Genomic DNA, 23,942 nt, shown 5'->3' with positions numbered 1-23,942 from the left:
ATGAAACCATCATTTAAAAACTGTATTTTGTATTTAGGTTATCTTTGTCTAATATTAAATTTCATTTGATGGTTTGAAACATGTAAGTGTGATAAATATGCAGAAAATAGAACTCTAAAATGGGGCAAATGCTTCTTTACAGCACTGTATGCCAAGAGCAGCCTCAGTGTGACCTTTATTTGAGGCTTTTCCACACAGTGATGCCTCACCAAAATAGAGGGGACAGTCTAAAGAAATCAATTTCAACCAGATGATTTGCAATATCTCATTTGGTTCAGTTTAATCTTGGTCGTTGTGTTTTACAAGGGACCCAAAAGAAATCTGCCAGATTTATGTCCACATGTCTGAATTAAATGCACATACTCAGCCAAATTTGGCCCGCCTGTTCCACCCTCCACATCACACGCCAGACTACCTCCACCACACTTCACCACACACATACACACAAGAGGCATGACTCACCCCTTTTCCCACTGTTCTGCTTTCCATTACGCCAATACGATTTTTAAACCAAGAGAAAAGTCACACTCCTTTTGGTAGGAACCCAGAAAGACAGGAGACAACAATCATCCCAACAACAGGACTGATAAGCAGAAGGTACCAAGGAAAAGTTTATTTATAAGTAAGGCTGCAGAGGTGTAGATATTGTCTGTTTACAAATTTAACAAAAAAAAATCGAGAGTGCCTGGATGATGTCACTGTCCTCATATTTGTATCTGAAAATCCTAGATAGGGATGTAAAACATAGTTATACAAATAAAACTCCTAAACTTTACTTTAGGTGTTCAAGTAATTTCATCAAAAAAGCCTCAGCCTCATCTTGGACTAGTTCCACATACAGCATTCGATGAACATGAATATGCTGTGTGTGTATATTTTGCAGAAGGGGGAAAAAACGAGATTCCCGAGATTACGCTGTAAACTTTGAGCTTTTAAAACTTTTGCTTGGTTCATGGAATCTACACCAATCAGCTTTGGCATGATCTGGAAAAATGTGCACGGTTTCATTTAAGTGGACTGCCCTCAGACACAGTCATATATGAGTACAATGATGCAGTTGTGTGTCTGCATTCTTCAAACTTCTGATAACTTCTCAACTAACAGGCATGTTTGTCTCAGCAGTATTCCACTCACCCCTTGGTGTTCCCAGCAGCCCCTTTGCCACAGTCTGTTCTCAGCGGAGGGTTTGAGGTTGGTTTGGCTGTGGCTGTGGACCTAGGGCTGTCGAAGCAACTTGCCATGTTGTGCTGCTTCATGCAGCTGTAGCAACACAGTGGCTTTCCCGGTGTTGCCGCCACCTGTTGTGCTTATCAGATTGGGGTGACTGTATTGGAGCTAAAATTGAAGACATTTGAAACCATGGCGTTGTATTCTCTACCTCTTTTTTAATTTTTCTAGCTAACTAGTTTCAAGCTAAAGATGAAAGACATACAGCTCTGCTATCACTTTCGACATAAAGACAAAAAACTAAATAGCATTTGGAGGGTTAATGGGCTAGCTGATATATAATAACACATAATCTGGTGGCGGCAGAACTGGAAGTAGGCTAATATAAAAAAGTGGCAGGATAAGGGTTAAATCGAGTCTACACCATAAATGCACCAAACTTCAGCCAAGAGGCCATGTAAGATGAGAGTAAGAACCTGAGTTTGTCATTGATATGGTGGTACAAGGTCCTGATCCTAAACTGCAATCGTTGTTAGCCTGACCGTTTTTTCTTTTTTGAAGCTTTCAAGTATTTGGTGTTTGGGACGCTATTAGCTGCAGATTTTTAAAAACTTAGCTTGAAGACATTTTTTTTGTTAAATCAATATTTAACAAAATAATGCTTTTGAAAAACATAATCTTTTGAGCTTTGAGAATTAGATAACCTCTTAACATCTTATTACAAATTTTAAAATAACCTTGTTTTTTAGACTTAGACTTTTCTTAGACCTTTACTGTACCACCTATTTTAAACTATTTTAAACACAGTGATGATGCCGCTACTTTTTTTTTACTAATGCTTATGTTAAAATCTTACATCACGCAATAAATCAAACCACTTTATCTGTAAAGCTTTAACCCTTTAAAGCCAAGCGTATCATATTTAATACGTGTTTTTGTGAGTTTTTGAGACTACTACAACATCAGCGTGACTTTTTTTATCCTGAAAAAATGATATAAATTGCATGACAATTTTTTAATAACTAAAATGCAAAAATATGGCTTATGTAGCAAATGTGATATAAATTAAAACTCCGATATGCAGAATAAAATTTGATATCTTTTTTTTTAATATTTTGTCTAAAGGTCTAACAAACACTCCATTATCACAACATTAAAGATTTCTGGCAGTTATTTCGTGGTTCAGGTTTTAAAGGGTTAAGGGTCTTTTTTACTCACAGGTAAAATGTGAAGATATCAGGTTAGTTTGGGATTTAACATTAATTTGTCAGTTGGAAGCTGAACATGATAAATCTACTGCAGAACATAATGCTATACAGCTGTATGTTAAATAAATGACATAGGTAGATATAGATTTTAAACAAAAATCTTACTTCTCAATAGTCAAGAGCTCCAAGTGTTACAGAAGAATGCAAATGAAACTACATTATTTGATCAGTTCCACATAAATACAGTAGGTATCAATACAACATGAGTAATTGCAGGCTGCCAGCAATGACTGGCTGGAAAAAAACTTTATTTCTTAGAGAGTGTGAGATCTTTCTTTTTTTCTTTTTTTAAAAAATCTCTTCTACCTCTCTCATGGGCGATGTTTTCCAAAGTGGACTCGCTAAGGCGTAGCAAACAAGTGAATGCCCAGGCTGGACTGTGGGGGAAAGGCAGATCAATGAGACAGCTCACCAACTCAAGCGTAGCAGCTTTGTGGAGATAGTCCTCTGTGGACAGTTCTGCTTTGGAGACCTGAAATCAGTTTTTTGCTTCGGTCGCTTGTGTGTGTGGGGTTTGCTTATCTGCAGTGGATCCCCAGCGCATGACGCATGTCACACAGGGAGATGGTGTTGCTTCGGAGGTGTGTGGGATTGAGCGACAGAGAGGAATAAAAGTAAACCTCTGAAGCCAAAGAGGTGTTGGTAGAGCTGCGATGGAATAAAACAAAACATGAGCATTTAAGGTTAAAAAGTGATCTACAACAAGAATATAAATCCGTTAAATTTAGGACAACATTTCTATACTCAGCATTATCCAAATCAAAACGAGATAGAGCCAGTACACTTCCATCAGATCTTGTCTGTGTGTTATTAATGGAAGTTTTAGGATTAACAGTTAATTTCATATCATATATTAGAGGATCCAGAATTCTAGCTTAAAATGCTTAACAAATTGAGAACAGATGGGGACACGGGTTTTCCCAGAAAAACAGAAAATAGTCAGGAAGCACATAAATTGGCTTCTTTTAGTCTAGTGCTGTACAAATGCAGCAAAGAGCAGAAGAGGGGGGGAAAGGTATTATTATCATAAATATATGTGCTTTTACACCAAAACTACTATAACAGTTTGCAAAGGTTCTTCAAAGAGAGCAAAATATGGTTGTTACTCATTCAAAGGAGGAGAGACTTACAAACACAGAGGTTAAAGTGTCTGAATGCATTTTTTAATAGGTTATATGACCCTATTTCACTATGCGTTCAGGGCATTAAAATCAAATTATTCTGGATGAAAAAAATCAGAATACCCCAAAAAGAGTAGTCAATGAGAAAAGTTCCACTCGCAAAAGATAACAATTACCTGAGTCCATTTACATTTAGAGTAGCATTTTGCAGCAATTTTCACGCATGTCCGCAGGTACCAGACAGCTCGATGGAGTCTCACAGTTAGCAATAATGGTAATACACCATGAGTCGAGGCTTGAAAATTTAAAATTGAAGTGAAAAAAAGAATCTGCCAATGGCGCCTAATCAGCCAGGGAGAAACAGTGAGCAGGCTGACACAAAGCGTTTTGGAGACCCAGTCAGCTTCAGAAGTTTCTCTCTTATTAATGCCTTTGTCTTGCACCGAGTTGTCATTTAGATTTCCTTCAACTTAAAACTGCTCCTGGTATTTAGTGCCTTTTCATTACCATGCATGATTGACAAGCACCAATTAAGACCTCATAAATGTTTACCTTTATTTTGACTGTGAATATTTATTTATTTTTTGATCAATTCTAAATCAAGTAAGGCAGTGTAGAATATTTTGGGGGGGAAATGGACTGGTTAAAAAAATGCATGTTCTCTTGAACAGCCGTCCCCAACCTTTTTTGCGCCATGGACCGGTTTATGTCCGACTATGTTTTTGCGGCCTTTAACCGCCTAAGACCCGAACTCTTTAATGTCATGCATTTTTAAATTTCTCTTTGCTATTTGGGCCGATTGGGACCTGATGAATGTAAAAACAAAGAATTACCAGATTTTTTTTATTTTTTTTTTACCTGATTTTTGTTTCTGAGAAAAATGAGATCCACATATGAGGACATTCATTTTAAATTTCGATAGTGCAGTGGCATTATAATGTCCTCGTAAGACGATATCAGGCCCTTGTAGAGCAAACTTTTGGGTTGTCAGTCTAGACAACCCAAAATGTGATGGCGACATATGTGGACGCCAGGTCCTAGAAGGTTGAGGTGTCACGGATAAATACAACAAAATAAAACCAGTACTGGTACCAAAAAAAGAAGATTTATTCATAACACACGGGAAAAGACCCAGGGAAACAGAGTTAATGATAAAAACGATAAAAAAATAATGATAAAAACCCTGAAAACCATCAGTTTGACACCCAAGCCTCAAGTCTCGCGGCCCAGTACCAAACGGGGATTGGGGACCGCTGCTCTTGAAGATCTGGTAAGTATAAATGCATTGTTGTACTGTTTATTCACAGTACACGTATTTCTCTGACGGACTTGGTACATTCACTGGAGCATGCTGCTGTATAATAGGAGACCTGTAAGTCATTGCAGGAAGCTGGAGATTTACTCTATAATTATACAGCACTTGTCCTTGGACATACACTATTGCACTGCTTCTATTCATGTAAGACCAACCTCAGCCTAGCTCTCACGGCAGTGTTTCTATGTTTCCTTGGATGGAAAAACTTTACCTCCCCGACTAAAGAAAGCTTCTTGTTGCTGTTGTTGTTTATCATTTCTTACTCGTGGGAAAAATAGGAGTCAGGCCTACATGTATTTACTGTATGTGGTATCACAGGCTACTCTTCTGTTATGGGATGTTTTATGTTCACAAACAAGATAGTCAGCGATGGATTCCACAAACACGCATTCGCTATCTCTTCCCATGCCTCTCATAATCTCTTCAGCCCTCTCATAATGAAACAAAAAGGCCGGCACTCACTCAGAAGCATTACTTTGCTGCTTTATCACGGTGCATTACAGTGAATCATTTTTAACTTTTATTCAGAGCTTTGTTGTGACACGGAGCCATTTTTGCAAATGAAACGTAGACAGCTGTTTGCATGCACAACCCAGCAAGTGATGATCTACAGCGGAAGATATCTTTTTCGCAATGCACTGGCGTGCAGTATTTCTCAAGCGTGATGCTAAACAGGAGACCCGAAATATTAAATAAATATACGATGACTCCACTGTGTTGAAAGCTGAGTCTACAAATTCATGATCTTGCAAGTCAAACACATTTTCACAGTGTGTGGTTTGTGAACCACGGGCAAATAAACTAATTCCTTTTTTCCCCTTTTCCCAGCTTTTCCTAGAGTGTTCCCATTTGGCCCCTGTCCCTGTCGTCACCCAGCTGCTCATCGAGTCTAGAAGTGATCAAATATTTAGAAAAAGCTGAATCTCCTTGGGGAAATGCATGCAAAGAGTACCTTTTTCTACCTGTTATACAGATGGATGGATAAATGACCCCTCCACCACCATCGTCCTTCCCCTTCCACGGCACCAACTTTTCCCAAGATAGTATTCGCATTCTTCTGTAGCACAAATGAACCCTTCTTCTCTCCCCCTTCATCTTTCTTTTCTCGTAACTGACCGGGATAGGATTAAATGATAATTTGCCCTTTATTCTCTTTTGGAACGCTTAAGGGTCCAATTCCACTCTTGCATGTCTGATCCTCTTATATCAGCGCACTCACTGACATGTTTTCAAAATTCTTTTCCTTTATTTTCCATGCCGTTGCTACCAAAGCCAACATCGCTTTCAGAGCGCCAACAAGTTGTAAACATGGTAATAAGAGGAGCGGAAGGATAACCAGGAGAACTCAAAGGAGGGGAAAAAAAAGGGGGAATAAGCATCTTATACTCCTCATTGTTTTCCCTCTTTCTTATGTATATCAAGCATGCTGGGTGCACACACTGTCAGATGGGTGGTTGCTTTTTTGTTGGTGTTGTTGGTGCACATATGAAAATATTGCAAGAAGAAATCAGAAGCCTTTACATATGCTATAACTGAAGCTTATTAGTACAGAACGCACTTGGTTGTTGGTCTTGAGTATTTCAGAGGAACTGCTGATCTACTGGGATTTTTCCAACACAACCATCTCTAGGGTTTACAGAGGATGCTCTGAAAAATAGAAAAAGTCCCGTGAGCTTGATTCTCTGGGTGGAAATGCCTCGTTGATCCCAACATGATGTCAACTGTTGATGTGGTGGAACGGGAGATGCGTATCATGGATGAGAAGCCGACAAATCTGCAGCAGCTGTGTAATGCTAAATGCTAAAGGAAAGCTTGTTACGCCTTGTTAAAGGGGTCTCACCAAGTATATATGTATATATCATTATTACATAATTTTTATGTTTCTGTAACAGTTAATCCACCAGTATGTGCAAGCTCTTTAATCAAACTGATGTTTTTAGTGCTACATTTGTTGTTATGGCAGGTACTCCAATAAATTTGTTAAACATTGCATGTAATGTGTATACAGTGCTTGACAAATGTGTGTATTTAATTTAGTTTATCACCATTTAAAGACCACTTTTTTTTTAGAAAAATGTTTAAAAGTAGAATAATAATGTGTGTTGCATTTTTTTTTATTCTGTTGCAATAAAATTCAAAGTGAAAATCAGAATGCAGGGTTCCTCTTCAGGATTTTACTTACATCCCTTGTAAATGTCTTTCCCCCCACTTATGAAGCCCTTTGGCCATGAAAGAACAAGAGGTTTAATTTGGTAAAAATTGATTTTTATCCCATCATAATTTGCCTTGTCTGTATGTGGTCTGGCCACTGGGCACTGTAGCCGGGGATGAGAAGAGGTTGGGTGGGTATGAAGGAATATTACAAATTACGTACGCACATCCGAGCTCGATCGATAGAGAAGCTGCAGTCAATCTTGTTTATTACTTCTTTTGCAATCTCGGGATTTAGAATTTGTGGCAGGGAAGGGAGATGAATGTGCGGCCGCTGTGGTAGGAACGCCACAGATTCCCCCATACACAAAGAGAAAGGAGCGAAGTGAGTGAGGGGAGAAGGACTGAAAGGTGGTGGAGACAGTCGCCATGGAGATGACAATAATCCTGGACGTGTTCAAATGGTGTTTTGGTCTCTGCAACATACAGGCTACGGAGAGACATACACAAACGCAAAGAGTACAATGTGTTGTTAATCTTCACCATATGTCTGGCTGACTCCTGACAAACAATAAGAAATGGAGCCACAGTGGTGTTAATCCCAAAAAGCCGGAGTGTGGTGAAAACAGCGACTAGGAAACAAGAAAAGACTGATCAGAAAGAGAACGAAGAATTTGCAACCGCTGCAAATTCTAAACGCCGGCCAGCCATACTACAGCATTACTACTGTCAGGAAAATGATGTATAAACAGCATTTTCCAGAAAATGTTCTTTACTTTGTTTAATCCCACTTCATTCTTTGCCCACCGGTTGGTAACTCCAGTGTTCAGCAAACCTTTCAGTGAAATATATAATCAAAGGAGAGGATAGAGTGGCTGTTTTCTTGTCTCTGCCTTCAGGCGTAGTATCAGACTGCAAGTGACAGAATGGTCTGAGAAAAAAGGGGGTGGTGTTGAAAGGCCAGGTACACAGCTTCACACGTTACTGTAGCACTACAAATGGATACAAGGTGCAGGTGTGTGTGTGTGTTAGTCATTTGATATTTGCTCTTGGGCTTGTACTTCTGTCACAATGGCTGTAATTTTTTGCTTCGACATCAATGTTAAGTTTAATAGCTTACAATTTGACCCCGCTGAGTTTCAAGGTACAAAAGGAACAAAGAGAACATATCAAACAGAACAAGCAACAACAAATATTCAGCTCGTGCTTTAAGTGAGAGAAAGACTTCGTTTGAAAACATGTGCGGATGGTTGGAGATGGCTGCTAGGATGACTTTTCTTTGACATTAAGTCATATGAACTAAGTGAGGCACATAAAAGCCAGTGTTGTGTGGTGTGCGTAGCCCTGTTCTCCTCTGGATCTTCTCCTAATGCATGTTGTTCAGTGTCACGCATTTCTTCATAACATAAAGATAAGTCCATTACAGACTGGCAGCCTTTCCAATGTGTACCTCACCTAGATCCTGAAGACAGCTGGGATAATCTTAATTAGATGAGCTGTTAAGAAAATGAATGGTTGCAAACCGAGGCATCCGTATTTAGGTTCATCATTACTTTTTTAAATTTCTGTTCCTTTTTTAGTTGACTACTTTCATTTCAGTATTACTCAATATTGTGCCAAACACTGAAATACAGTCATAGGCTTAGCAAGGCCAACGGTAGACTGTGTCTTCAATGTTTGTGATTCACAACCAAGGATAAGGTCTCTTCATTGATTTGAAGAGACCTAAATGACACAGCGGCGTGTTGAAAAGAGAAGTTTTAGCCAACACTTGGACCTTCTTCTTTCAGCTGCTCCTTTTAGGTGGGTCACCAGAGCAAGTCATCTGTGTCTAACGGCTTCCTTTGTCACACCACCCCTCTGCATGTCCTCTTTCACTACAGCCATGGATCCTCTTTTCTTCCTGCCTGGATGCTCCATATTTAACATCCTTTGTCCAAAGTATCCACTATCTTTCCTCTGCACATATCCAAACCAGTTTCTGTTTGTTTCTGTCACAAATCACTCCTGACACCCTGTCTGCACTCTCTTCGTCACTTATTTTGTGCAGTCTTGTGCTTTACTTTGGATGGTTGATGCCAGGTATTTAAACTCATCCACTGTCTCTGCTCTTGCTCACCTTTACACCTGTCTCCCTCTCATTCACACACATGTATTCTGACTTGCTTTAGAGGCTTTGATTACCTTTCTGTCCAGTGTCTACCTTCACCTTTCCAGACTCATCTCCTGCTGCTTTTAGTTCTATCTGCAGATCACTGTATCATCTGCAAACTTTATAGTCTATGGGATGACTTCATTTATCAACCTGTCAATAACCATAGCAAACAGGAAAGGGCTCGGAGTCGATGTCTGATATAATTCCACCCTTACTTTGAAAAAATGGCTTGTATCAATGGGTGAATGAGTGCTTTGAGTGCACAGGTAGAGTAGAAAAGCACTATGTTTTTACAATAACTTCTCTGCCACTTCCTGACTTCCTCATAAAGCACCACAGTTCCCTCCTTGGCACCCTATCATATGTTTTCTTTAGCTCCACAAAGACACCGTGCCTCTCCTTCTGACCTTCTCTATACTTCTCCATCAAGACTCTCAAACCAAACATCACAACTGTAGTGCTCTTTCTCAGCACGAAGCCTGATTGTCACTTCTTCTCTTAACCTTGCTTCAGCAATTCTTTCCCATATCTTCATGGTATGACCCATCAGCTTTCTCCCCCTGTATTTGCTACACGTCTGCACATCATATTTGTTCTTGGAATTGGGAACCAGTAAACTTCTTCTCCATTCCTCAGGCATACTCTCATCCTCCAAAGTTGTTTAAACAGTACAAACAGATCTTAAACAGGTATTCTCTGAAAACGTTGATTAGGAACACGTCCACTTAACGTTTAATCAAATTTTTGATACTTTTTATAAAAGTGTTCTTAATGGATTTACAAGACCAGAAGAGTCCCACTCTCTTCATTTGTCCAAAATTTCAGTGAAGGTCAGTAACATCATAAAACAAACATTGCAAGTGCTGAGACAATTTTTTAACCACATTAAGTAAGGTATCCTTGCATTTTAGATGACAGCCGCCTACACATTAGCTTTTCCTTGAGGAATAATAGAGAGCAAAACATATTAATATATCCTAATTCTCTCTTTTTTGTTTTCATTGTTGTCATTGTGATCAGAATTGCAGACAAACCACGAGCTTCTGCTAGACTGCCATGTGCTTTGCTTAATATTAAAAGCACTGCACTGCATGATGGGAGGTTTTCCAAGATGTGGTGGAGAAATTCACAATATCGCCATGGTTTGAGCTGTTTGAGGAAACCAGAGTAAAGCTCCCAGACTGCAGCTTTTCCCTTTCCTTATCTTTTTTTCTTTGTGTGTACACCCTGTAATCTTGTGGGAATAGTGGAATAAAATTTCAGAGCAGTTATTGAACATATGCTACATAAGATATTGAATTATGTGTGTTTGCTTTGGAGAAGCACGGAAATTGTAGGATTGTTAGCAACAGCGCGGAATTGTTATTTGTGTATTTGTGTCCACACCTTTGCAGAAACACATCTGTACTCTGTGAGTGTGTGTGTCCTCGCATGTGCCTTGCCTTTCTAAACATTTTGTCCCCCTTTGCTTTTCATCAAAATGTCTGTTTCGGGCTGAGCAGAACAAGAGACACAGGGAGAAAGCAAGACGCAGAGAAAGGGAGAGACCCTGCTGCATCCCAATCAGCCAAGCTCACTGAGGCAGAACTGTGCCTAAAATACTGGGGCTGAGGTGGTCTCAGCTTCACCGCCCCATTGCCAATTCAACGTTGCCACTTTCCAATGCAATTCAAATAATAATAACAAATGGATGGATATGTGTGGCATGCTGGGCTTTTTCAATATACGCCATGACTACAACACATTAAAGGAGTAAAGTCAGGGAATGTAAGGGGAATTGAGCGCAGGTTAAGCAAAGCCAGGCAAGATTTTTGTGTAATAATACAGCTCATCTTATCAGTCTAACCATGAAGTGGATTTGTGGAAGTGACAGAGGAGTCTTATCGTTCCTAATTGCTATTCTGTACTTTGGTCCTAGCAGAGGTTAAGCATGAGCATGGTAAAAATTCATACTTTTGGACAGAATGGTTAAAATACTGTTAATTATACTTTGTATGCATTATGAAATGTCTGCTTTTCTCTAAATACAAGGTTCATTTCATGCAGGAGGGGATGCATTCAGGAAAAGAAGGAAGACGGTTCACATGGAGCTAACACACTGGGAGGTCCCCAGTAGCCTGATCCTGTAGCATCAAAAGTATTTATATATATATAAAGGATAGTTTAAGTTGACATGAGCTGTTAAAAGCAGAGGTGGTGTCTGGCTCAGTAACGTAGGAGCTGGTTCCACAGAGGAGAACGCTAACAGCTGAAGGCACCACCTTCTATCCTAGCCTGGAAAAACTGTAGGAACCACAAGTAAGCATACACTCTGTGAGTGAAGCGCTCTGCTGGGATAATAATAATAATAATACTTTATGATCTTTAAGATATGGCAGCACTTGGTCATAAGGGATTATGTGTGTGAGGAGAAGGACTTTGAATTGAAGTCATACTTTTGGAGGAAGTTAGTGTAGAGAAGCTAAAGTGGGAAGAATATGATCTCTCCTGCGAGTTTCTTTTAACACTTTCACTGCAGCATTTGGGATCAGCTGAAGACTTTTCAGGGAGCTTTTCAGCAAAAGCTGAAAACCACAATGCATGCTATATTACGTTATTAAAGCCGATATTTATGATAGTTGGTTAAATTCTGCCGTAGCATTAACGAAACTGTGGAACTGCAGCGTTAATTTTGAATCCTTGGGATTAAGCGTTATGCTTTAAGAGTTGCAAAATGAAGTAGAGTACATAGAACTGCTGCTGTCAGTGTGTGCACTTAGATTCAGCTCTTCAGCTGCATCTTATGGAACTCATTTAGAATGTCACACACTGGCGTTAAACACTGCTCACCTCAGCTTGCCCTGGTTTTTGAGGTTCTGCAAGTCAGTATCTCATGTTAAGGTTTCAAATGAAAAAGGTTGATTTAGTGTCACCGGTGGCTCAGTTATCTCAGAGAAACTAGTTAATCGTGTGAAACTGCACCGTGCACCGCATGGCGCATTTCTTCATTCCACGCACAAAAATAGGCACCGAAATGAAATTCAAATGCTGGCAAATTGAAAACAAATTTCTGTCCAATTTCCACACAATAAAAACGTGGCTGTGGTAATCTGGCTAAACGACAGCACACAAAGCCAGGATCAGTCTACTCTCTAATCCTGTTGTGTGTTGTGTACCTGCTTACAGTCGCTCAGGCTTGTATCCCATTTCCCCTGAATTCCCTATTATTAAGCACCTGTTAGAACAAGCACATTCACCTGAAAGGAAAGCGCTCTAGGCTATTAGACCTTTAGACCTACAGGAACAGTCGGGTTCATGAATGTCTTTATTGAAGTGTAAAAGGGTTGGCTTTGGTTTCCAAAGCCTCTCAATACTGTAGCTCTGTGCTGTGGACATTTGGAGGATAGAAGGCACTCTGCTTCTGCTCTCTTTCTATATTTATTACCATTACAATGTTTTTGTGCCCTTTTATGGTCATAGGAGGCAGATATGTTTCATAGAGCTTAAAATAGGACCTTTAAATGGGAAATCCGAGCTCACTGTGCAAACCACCAGAAGCTTTCTCTTCTGGTGTTTTTTTTAAGTGTCTCCAATTTTGAGGGAAAAGATATTGTAACCATGGGATCCACAAAGATCAACACATGACTTAAGGAGGTTACAGAAGAATATCATCATTACTCCAAAGTTACTCCAGAGTTTAAAAAAAATGATGGTTCTTTCTTAACTTTAAGACGAAAGTCACAAGAATAGGAAGTAGATGAGTTCCATTAGTTTTAGAGCTTTTCTTCTGAAAATCAGATTAATTGTTTTGTATCAACATAGCAGCTGAAGCTGGAACTCACCATTTTTTGTTTTTCATTTTTGTATTTTCCAAACAAGAAAAAACAAAACCTCTGAAAAAGACTGTGTCTATACTTTCCAATTCATTTTGTAGTAAGCAGATAACCTGACTATCAGGTAATTTGTCATTCATTGGCTGTGGTGGCTCATTTATACATAACACTTTGATTACCATAGCAAAATTATTAAATAAAACCATTCTGACCCAGGCAGGGGATGTGCTGTTTTTTTTCCATGTGCATTAGCATTAGAATCGAAGCATTAACCTCACACGGGGAGGCTGGGCAAATTAAATCAGGGCATGTCTCACATGGCTGCTGCAGCAGCAGCTCCTCATCATCGATCGGTCTAGCAGGCTTCTTGCCAGTGACACGCATAGCGCTTTAACAGAAGTCATAAACAAGTATTCACCACCCTACATAGCTGAACAGTAAGTAACCGCCCCCGCAAAATCTCGCTTTCTCCCGGCTGTGTGTCTCTTTTTTTCGTGCCAGGGGTATCTAACCTATTTCTCAGCATGTAGCTCCGTCCTCTGAAGTTGTGCAGGAGCTTCAACAGAGGTAAGGCCAGCGCTGGCACAGCTGGGAACACCAGGTAAAGTGGCCGATCGACGTTTCGGTCCTGACAATGCTGCGTCAGGCAGAGCTAAGCCATGCTCAGCAGGGCCGCCAGTGCCCTGACTGCTTGGCTTGCTTCAGCTTGTTATTTCCTCTGGTCCGTGGAGATTTCCTCCTGTTGAGGGCAGAGGTTTCAGATTTTGTTGATAAAAAAATAAATATGCATTTTGTTTTCTCTGAATTCAGGAGGCAGTGTTTACCATTTATTTTTCTCTTGGTTTTACATGAATGGCAGACAATCATGTCACTGTTAATCACATTTGGAATTGAATTTGGATGACCACCCAGGTGTGATTAAAATCTGGATCCCAGCTTATTTCAGAGTGAAAGAATCCACTGCATGAATAGGAACATTTTAAAGGCCAAGCAAGAATATTAAAGGGAAAACTATAACATCCAAACAGCCCAGAACTCAGGTTCATCTTTTTTTATACTAAACAATAAAAGTTTTGTTCAGTGAAAAAGCAAATTAAAAGCTTTAAATGTAATTGTGTGCAAACTGTAACCATAAACAGAAACAACACTGCACGCTGCACAGATGCATCTATTACAGTTTGTATTATTTTCATAGCCTTCAGTTCCAAGTTCTCCGGAAGACCACAGGCTGCTGCTGCAAACCCCTTAAACTAAACAAGACTCCAACAAGAGGACTAAAACAAAAAAAAGAAAAAGAAAATAGTGTAAAATTAACTTTAGTGGATCCACCTGTTAAAACACAGAGCCCACAAATTAGTAGTTGACAATATTACACCCACACAGCTTAGACAAATAGTGCATCAATCCAGAAGCTCATGAACACAAATTCCACAGGATTTCAGGGGAATATCTCTGTCTTCTATCAAAATCCTCCCAAATACAGTCATGTTCATGGGGGGAAAAAATCCAACACTTCTGAATACTTATCCCTTCAAATTTAGTTTAAACAATAGGAAGAGCATATCTACCTCAAGAGAAAAAAAAACAATATTCGCAACAAACATCACAGGTTAAGGTTACATGGTGGAGCAGTGCTATCTGACGGTGTAATTAAAAAATGAAAACTTTCCCATGTAGCTACATATAGTTGCTCCCAGAAGAACAAATGCTTTTCCGCGGCTTCTGCTAACTTCTTAATGCTAACTTCTGCTAACTTCTTGTGAGAGTACAAACCGACATGCTGTTTTTAAATGACTTCCCTCTGCCCTTCGGGGCTTTCGGATGTGTCCCAGTTCAGATCCTTCCTTTTTCAGCATCTCAAGATTGAACATGCCAGAGCAGGCCTCACTGCACTGTCCCATTTCAAGTGTTCTACCAAATCCTGAAAAGATGACTGTGGCCTCTGTATATTTTTCAGTTGTAGCATGTTTATGCACTTCTGTTGCCAGTATTGAGGTGGCTGTTGCTTACGGGGTAGAGCAGGTCATCTAATAGTCGGAAGATTGGGCGTTCGATCCCTGCTCAAAAAGAGTAAAAGAAAAAATGCTATATAAGAACCAGTCCAGTCACCAGTATTGGTCTCCTTCCTTTGAACCTTCAGTGCATTTCAAATGTAGGAAAATTCCATAATTAGTGTAACTGAAAATGATTGTTTGTTGATGTCAGTGATCTCAATTTCAGTGATTTTGTTTGCTAGTCTAGGAGAAGAGATGAGACGAGGCATTCGGGAACAAGCCTAAACGTCACATTTTTTTGGATTCTTAAAAACTCCGCCCTATGTTGTGTCAATTGAGAGGAAGCTTCCACACCCTTCTTTTATGGAGAAACAAACAGATAAAGTGAGTTTTTGTAATAACACTGGACAGTTTGGAGAAAAGGCTGTTTTTGTCCTGAAGATGCCGCTGGTGAACACGTAGACCTATCAGACAGGAGTGTAAGAAAAATGTTACCATGAACTGAAGTTCAGTTTGTTGCTTTCAGTCTTTCCTCTAGTTTCATTAAAGTTTGTTTCACACAAGTAGCTTTTTTATATTATTCAGAATTATTAATAACAGAGAGAATATTAAAATGTTTTACTGTTGATAAAAATGACCCACTTACTTGAGTTAAAAAAAATCTTGTCAGGTTTATCGTTTTAATCAATTTTTTTGATTAAATTGAAGGCCATTATTTGCATCAGTATTGTGTGCATGAACAGTTTGTATATTTTGATTACTCTAATTAATAAAGTAACTAAAGCTATGGCAACATGTTGCCTAGGAACAATGCCAACACATGCTATGTAGCCATAAGTTGCAGTTATAATTATACATGAACAGAATGAAACAATTTAGTCAGCAGCACAGCTAGAAGATAATTATAAAAGAATGATATGGATGCTGTGGGACTCTAGGTGTCAGAAATTGTTTCTTTCCCATCAAATACTCCCTGGCGTCGCTCTTTTTTGGCAATCTGAAGGCCTGTTTCACAAGAAGCACTAAAACGGACTATTTTCTCAAAAGCCTCTCGTGGTGGACTATCTGTCTATCTGGCTTCATCTCGTTGGATCTCTCTCCAATTACAGTTGAAAGTTTTCAGCACTGTTTTGTGGTAACATTGGAAATTTCAGAGTTTATAAAATGGCAAAGACCTACCAAATGCACCATTAGTTTTGGGCAGTGTGTGGTGAGATGTGACAGCTTGGATTGTGTCTGTGCTAAATCGACTAAAGCTGTGTCCTTAAAAGGAGGAAGTCTCTGAAATGAAATACAGATTTAAAGCAAACAGCAAATAACCCACAATGTGTTGAAACAAAAAGATCTGAGCACAGAGTCCCCAGAAGAGTTAGTGGTACGGTACTGTGCAAAAGTCTTGAGCTACCCCTCATTTCTTCACATTTACCCATTTTAGGTGCAGTATCATATCATAAAAATATAAACATTTAGTGTATAAAAGTCAAAAACAGAATATTGAGTATGACTGTCTTTATTTTACAACACAACCTGAACTCTCATAGCCAAATGTTGTTGTCATTTGTTTAAGTAGACTTCAGGAATAGTTTTCCAGGCTTCTTGAAGGGCATTCAAGGACACTTTTTGGATGTTGCCTTTGCCAATCAGACTCTTTCCAGATCATATTACACGGAGGATCAAAATCTGACAGTACTTTTCTTTTCAGCCCAAAGCCACGACAGAGCCTCCACTGTGTTTTAAAGATGGCTGTAGACACACTCACTTTTCATACATATTGACAATTTGAACCAAAATTTTCAAAATTGGACTCATCACTCCATACAGCTGTTGCCAAACTGTGTTATCTTTGGCATTTTTCATAGAATAAACTAAGGAAATGGAAACAAATTATGTGTTTTTGCAACAGGCAGCTAGAAGCAAAGTGCCTAAAGATACCACTCAAAATAGTTTCCTTGCTAAGTTGTGTGTTATCTGGAGAGATAACACTGTGGCTGTGTCCCAAAACCTAGGCCACATCCTTCGGAGGCCGCATTTATGTCACAGCCAGGCGACGAAGGCTGTCCCAATTCGAATGCTGCTCCAAATGCGGCTGACAAATGCGTCCTTCATTTCCCCAAATTTGAAGGATGGGTCGGGATAGGCCTGACCTATCCCAGAATTCATAGCGTAGCCCAGCCAATTCCAGGTTCCAACAATGGCGGCAGCTAATTAGTTTTAATATTACTCATATTTCTCTTTCTAGGTCACAAAATAAACTGTTAACATATTTTCAAGTGAGAATGTAGCTGTGTAAACTTCAAATATCTGCTCGGTTTATCAAGACATTACATATTTGCAAAAGTGCTCAGATGTTTTCGGAGACGTCTGTTACCCACCAGATCAATAGCTAGCCGGGGGTTCAAGGGTCACTAGAGCCGGCGAGAACAGCGGACTCCCAGCACATCGTTTACAAACCCCCGTGTTCTTTCGCTACTCAGGTTAAACGTGATATATAAGTCACTTAGATGACAGCTGAGTTTATTAAACTCTACAGAGACAGCTGGTGACGCAAATCAGAAGCCTACACCGTCCCATTTCACAGCCTCGTAGACCGCGAAGGCCGGGTCCTCCAAAGGATGCAGCCTGCTTTTGGGACACAGCTTGTTTCATGGTTTAAGTTAGGTGCCTTTTTTATGCTTGAATAATTGAAAGGGTCAGTGTGAAGGGTCAGGTACAAGGACTGGAGTAAAAATGTGTAAGAAGAAAGCTGCCAATGTCCAAAGAAAAACTTTGAAAGAACTTCAGAAAACCTGGAGAGCTATTGCTTAAACAAACTTTTAAAAGTCTGTAATGAGTGACGACTCAAGATTTTAGCTGTGCACTGCATTTCTGTCTACACAACATATACAAACAAACCAACATGAGACTCTGTGGCTTAAGGTAAGCATTTATTTGAGCCTAAATCTCAAAAAAAAAAAAACAGAGTTAGCTGTGCCCCTGCACACAGACATACTTGTTGTTGGGGGAGATGGGGGTTGACACAGGGGAAAATACTAAAATACTGCCCATGAAAATAAGGCTACTTCTTTAGATAAAGACTGTAACTATGGGGAAGATTGCCAGGATTTGTCCCTAGGCAAATCCACTGTAAGAATTTACATTTGAGGTATTTAACAAAAGTGCTTATCTCATGCAACTTTAGAGGGCAGAGATAGGTTTGAAGAAATGCCAAGGAAATTCCCCAGTGTCTCAAAGCAAACTTGGGATATCTGTAAGCAGTTAGATAGTGTTGGAGGTCATAAGGCCAGAAAATATATATTTTACTGGACATATTCTTGATGCATTCTGCCACCTTGGCTCATACTTTCATATAAACACGATTAAGTTCAAGCAGGTTCCCAGCTGGGGCGTGAGAGGATCATTGAGGCAAAATGAAAACAGAAAGCCAAGAAAACTCCCAAACTTCTCTGAACCAAAACATTAGAACAAACACAATGAGGTGGACTTGGCCTGAATTTGAACAAGCTAAAATAACCTTTGACCTCTCTGCACTCACCATCTCAATGCCCAGAAACACATGTAGCACTGGTTTAAGGCAAGGCAAGGCAAGGCAAGTTTATTTGTATAGCACAATTCAACAACAAGGTGATTCAAAGTGCTTTACAGAGACATTAGAAACAAAAACAAATAAAAAGCATGATTTAAAATTGATTAAAACAAGCAGACAAACAAACTAACTAATTAACAAACAAACAAACAAAACAGTATATAAAATCAAAACAGATAAAATCAGAACAATAGATAAAATCAGTAGTTAAAATGTTAGTTTTGAAATTTAAGCTTAAGTGTGGATTTGGTGCTTTATTCAAATGCAGCTGAGAACAGGTGAGTCTTCAACCTGGATTTAAATAAACTGAGTGTTTCAGCTGATCTGAGGCTTTCTGGGAGTTTGTTCCAGATATATGGAGCATAAAAGCTGAATGCAGCTTCTCCGTGTCTGGTTCTGACTCTGGGAACTGATAAAAGACTGGATCCAGATGACCTGAGGGATCTGGAAGGTTCATACTGGGTCAGGAGGTCACTGATGTATTTTGGTCCTAAACCATTCAGAGCTTTATAGACCAGCATCAGAACTTTAAAGTCTATCCTCTGACGGACAGGCAGCCAGTGTAAAGACCTCAGAGCTGGACTGATGTGGTCCACTTTTTTGGTTTTAGTGAGGACTCGAGCAGCAGAGTTCTGAATGAGCTGTAGTTGTCTGACTGATTTTTTAGGTAGACCTGTAAAGATGCTGTTACAGTAATCAAGCCTGCTAAAGATGAATGCATGGACTAGTTTTTCCAGGTCCTGTTGAGACATCAGATCTTTTATCCTTGATATATTCTTGAGGTGATAGTAAGCTGATTTTGTTATTGTCTTAATGTGTTTTTCTAAGTTTAGGTCTGCATCCATCACTACACCCAAATTTCTCACCTGGTTTGTGGTTTTTAGATGTATAGATTGAAGTTCTCTGGTGACCTGTAATCGTTTTTCTTTGGCGCCAAAGACTATTACTTCAGTTTTGTTTTTGTTTAGCTGGAGAAAATTGTGGCACAACCAGTCATTAATTTCCTCAATGCATTTACCAAGAGCCTGTACAGGGCCTCGGTCTCCTGGTGACATTGTGATATATATTTGTGTGTCATCTGCATAGCTGTGATAGTTTATTTTGTTGTTCTTTATAATCTGTGCCAGTGGGAGCATGTAAATGTTAAACAGAGGGGGTCCCAAGATGGAACCTTGGGGAACTCCACATGTGATACTTGTCTGCTCAGATGTGAAGTTACCTATTGATACAAAGTATTTCCTGTTTTCTAAGTATGTTTTGAACCAGTTTAGTACAGTTCCTGAAAGACCTGCCCAGTTCTCCAGTCGTTTGAGTAATATGTTGTGGTCAACTGTATCAAATGCTGCACTGAGATCCAGCAAAACTAAGACTGACATTTTTCCACTGTCTGTATTCAGACATATGTCATTGAACACTTTGGTCAGAGCAGTTTCAGTGCTGTGGTTCAGTCTAAAACCTGACTGGAAGGCATCATAGCAGTTATTCTGTTTTAAGAAGTAATTGAGCTGTTGAGAAACTGCTTTTTCAATGATCTTACTTAAAAATGGGAGATTTGAGATCGGCCTGTAGTTGTTCATTTGTGTCTTGTCAAGATTGTCCTTTTTCAGTATAGGTTTTATTACAGCAGTTTTTAGTGGTTCCGGAAACACACCTGACATTAAAGAAAAGTTGACGATCTGTAACAGGTCTGACTCTAAAGTCTTTGAGACCTTTTTGAAGAAACTTGTTGGCAGCACATCTAAACAGCAAGAGGAGGAGTTCAGTTGACCTAAGATGTCCTCCAGGTCTTTGCTGTTAATAGGGTGAAACTGTTTTATGGTGTTTAAACAGTTTTTCAGTGGACACAGTACATAGTCTGGATCTGCTGTTGATGTACCAATTGCTTGTCTAATCTTTTGGATTTTTTCTGTGAAGAATTTGGCAAAGTCATTGCAGGCCATGGTTGAATGAAGTTCAGCTGCCACTGGCACAGGAGGGTTTGTTAGCCTGTCAACTGTAGAAAATAAGACCCGAGCATTATGACTGTTTTTAGTGATGATGTCAGAGAAGTAGGACCTCCTAGCACTCCTCAGTTGTAAATTATAATTGTGAAGTTTCTCTTTATAGATGTCATAGTGAACTTGGAGGTTTGTTTTTCTCCATCTGCGCTCAGCTTTCCTACACTCTCTTTTTTCATTTTTCACTAGTGTGGAGTTTCTCCATGGAGACTTTTTCCTTCCAGAGATAACCTTCACCTTAATGGGAGCAATTGTATCCATTACATTTAACATTTTTGCATTGAAGCTATTGACGAGCTCATTGACTGAACCTCTGGACAGGTCAGGTGTTAATGGGAAGACCTGGTTAAAGATCTCACTACTGTCTTCAGTTATACACCGTTTTGTGATCACTGCTGTTGATATATTTGTGTGGGCTGAGATTTTACTTTCAAAGAAAACACAGTAATGATCAGACAGGCCCACATCAGACACAGTAACCTTTGAAATGCTCAGGCCCTTGGAGATCAGTAGGTCAAGAGTGTGTCCTCTATTATGTGTGGCCTCTGTTACATGCTGAGTCAGCCCAAAGTTGCCCAGAGTGTTACTCAGGTCTTTAGTCCCTTTGTCCTGAGGGTTGTCCACATGGATGTTAAAATCCCCAACAATAATTACACAGTCGAAATCAACACAGATCACAGACAGCAGTTCACTGAGGTCATTAAAAAAGTCTGTGCAGTATTTGGGAGGCCTGTAAACATTAAGAAACACAACATTGGATGGGGCCTTCAGCTGTAAAGCCACATATTCAAAAGACTGAAAACTTCCAGGAGATAGCTGCTTACATTGAAATGATTCATTAAATAAGACAGCAACCCCTCCTCCTCTCCTGCTCACCCTGGCCTCACTGATAAAACTGTAGTTAGGAGGGGTCGTCTCGATGAGAACAGCTCCACTGTTACTTTGGTCCAACCAAGTTTCAGTTAAAAACATAAAATCAAGGCTGTGCTCAGTGATTAAATCATTAATTAAAAATGTTTTCCCAGCTAAAGATCTAACATTTAATAAAGCCAACTTAAGTGTTTTAGAGGCATTACTTGTCCCCTCGTGTTTGGGAGCAGTCTGTGGCACACAAGGTATGTTTACTATGTTTAAAGATCTTTTAGAGTGCAGCTCTCTGTGTTTTGACCAGGCCACATGTCTCCTTCTGTCACCTGAAAGTACAGAGATTTTAAAATCTTCTAGTAAACAGGGTCCCAGCTTCTCCTGGGAAAAGTCACCACTGCCATAATCCTCGCAGCCCGGACCCTCCACACATCACACATCAGACTGCGGAGACAGAGCATGAAGGTGGTAAGGAGGAACTAAGGGGGGCGAGGCTGGGCAATGTGACCTCGATTGCTCTGTTGAAGGTGGGGCTCGGTGGCGAACCTTTGGCTGCTCTGGTGGGGGGTTTATGGGGGACAAAAAGGGATTGGGCCGGGGGGTAGATCTGAGCCCAGCATTGACCCGCTCCATCATCTCCTCAGTGAATTTCAGGTGTGGGGAGGGGGGAGAAAGGGAGGGGGAGGAGGGTGATGGGGGTGATGGCCTGCCAGGGGTTTGGGGGACTGGGGAAGATCGTGGTCCCTGGTCCTGGTCCTGGTCGTTGGTGTTGTCGAGAGAGTTGGAGGCAAATAGGGACCCCTCTTCTTGCCTCAGATGTCTCTCCTTTCTGAGGCTCTTCCCGGGTGGGGGCAGATGGAGCTCCTCCTCAAGGTTTCTGCTGGGCTTTGTCTGTTCTTGGAGTACTGTTTGTTCCTCTTTATGAGATAACTCCTCGTTTATCTCAGCCTTGGCACCAAGCACAGATGGATGACGTATGGAATAAAACAAGTTGGAGGTGAACAGTTTCACCCCTGACTTGTTAAAATTAAATCCATTTGCTTTAAACAGATGCCTGCGTTCCCAAAAAATATTAAAGTTGTTGATAAAATGCACTGAGTGGTCAGCACATGCTGATATAAGCCATTTATTCAGTGTAAACAATCTGCTGAATCTCTCGTCTCCTCCTCTGACCGGCGGTACAGGTCCACTGATGAATACAGCTGCATTCAGAGAGTTTACAGTATTTAATAATCCAGTAAAGTCCCGTTTCAGAACCTCCAACTGTTGTTTGGACACATCGTTTGACCCTGTATGCAGAACAATGTTTGTCACAGTTGGATATTCATCTGCAATTTGAAGAATTCTCTCCTTCAGGTTGTTGACCATATCGTTAGGAAAGCAGAGGACTTTAGTGTTCTTACCGCACATCCTTTGTACATCCTTTACGGCAGAGTCACCCACAATCAGAGTTTCAGGCCTAGCCTTTAGCTTTCCCTGTGGCCTTTTACTTTTCAAAAGATTTTCGGACCTTACTTCGCTGCTTTTAGATGGATGGTTGTCCGATATAGATCCAGGGTCCTTTGATAGTGGAGCAAATCTGTTGTGCAGTTTCACATTCAGTTGTTTTGAAGGTTTGTTGTTAACCTTCCTATTCACGGTTGTCCAGTCCTGTTTCCTCTCGTATACAGGGGTAGAAGAGCTTCTCTGTCTCGTAGGAAGTGAAGGCCAGTCGGTTTCAGAGATTTTAGCTCGCTGTGCCCTGCCTGTGATACGTCCTCCCTCTTCTAGGAGACATGATTTATGTCTTGGTTTTGCACCAAGACAGTCCAAGGGGGGATTATCGCTTGAGGATTTATAATAGTGCTCAAAGTCTACTTTCTTGGTCATGTTATCTGTGCTCCTTAGCTGTGTACTAGCTTGCTCATCGCCATTGTTTTGAATCAAAGGCAAGGTTGTTTCATTTCCACACAGTCCATTTACCTCCACGTTTACTTCTAAGCGATGAATTTTTGTCTCCAGTACTGCAATCTTCTGCAGGAGGCTGTGGTAGTCATCTGTGGAGAGGGAAGGCATCTTGTTGCTAGTTAGCCTAGCGGTTAGCACCTTTCCAGGCTATTGAGGCTGCTCGGTGCCCAGACGCTGTAATCAGGCTTCAGCTGTGTCTAGGCCACAGACACACGGAGCGCTGAGGATAAGGTAACTATAAAAATGTTGCTGTTTCTGTTAAGAACACTTTAGTCCTAATGATCTATAAGTGTCCAGAAGCTATTGCAGGTAAGCTCATATGGAAAAAAGGGAAAAAATCAGCATAAAAATAAATAAAAATCAATAAAAGAAGCAAAGCATTTAAGAGAGAGAACGTGAGGCACGGTGAGTAGCAGCTGCAGTAAAGGATGCTTCCACATATTTTTATCTTATTTGTTTTCCCCTTCAACTAACACATGTAATTTATATACATTTATAAATCATCAACTTCTCTCCCATTAGACTAGTTTGACCGTTTGAATCAGTTACCTCCAATTTGTAATCCAGA

The 23,942-nt window shown here is 40.1% G+C and overlaps 1 protein-coding gene across 1 annotated transcript; it reads right to left on the bottom strand.

Annotated features, from left to right (window-relative positions):
• Positions 1-18,559: 18,559 nt before the first annotated feature.
• Positions 18,560-23,732, bottom strand: LOC146372551 (uncharacterized). The gene has a single exon (XM_084954046.1). The coding sequence runs from the start codon at positions 23,480-23,482 to the stop codon at positions 21,860-21,862; it is 1,623 nt and encodes a 540-aa protein (XP_084810172.1). The 5' UTR covers positions 23,483-23,732; the 3' UTR covers positions 18,560-21,859.
• Between the last annotated feature and the right edge of the window lie 210 nt (positions 23,733-23,942).

The sequence above is a fragment of the Perissodus microlepis genome, chromosome 15, assembly GCF_051167445.1.
Source record: "Perissodus microlepis isolate ML-2025 ecotype Zambia chromosome 15, ASM5116744v1, whole genome shotgun sequence".
Lineage (NCBI taxonomy): Eukaryota > Metazoa > Chordata > Actinopteri > Cichliformes > Cichlidae > Perissodus > Perissodus microlepis.
This window is presented reverse-complemented; position numbering and strand designations above follow the sequence as displayed.

Bases quoted from the DNA above. Each gene is read 5' to 3' on its own strand.
- LOC146372551 (XM_084954046.1), bottom strand. From the start codon at position 23,482: ATGCCTTCCCTCTCCACAGATGACTACCACAGCCTCCTGCAGAAGATT.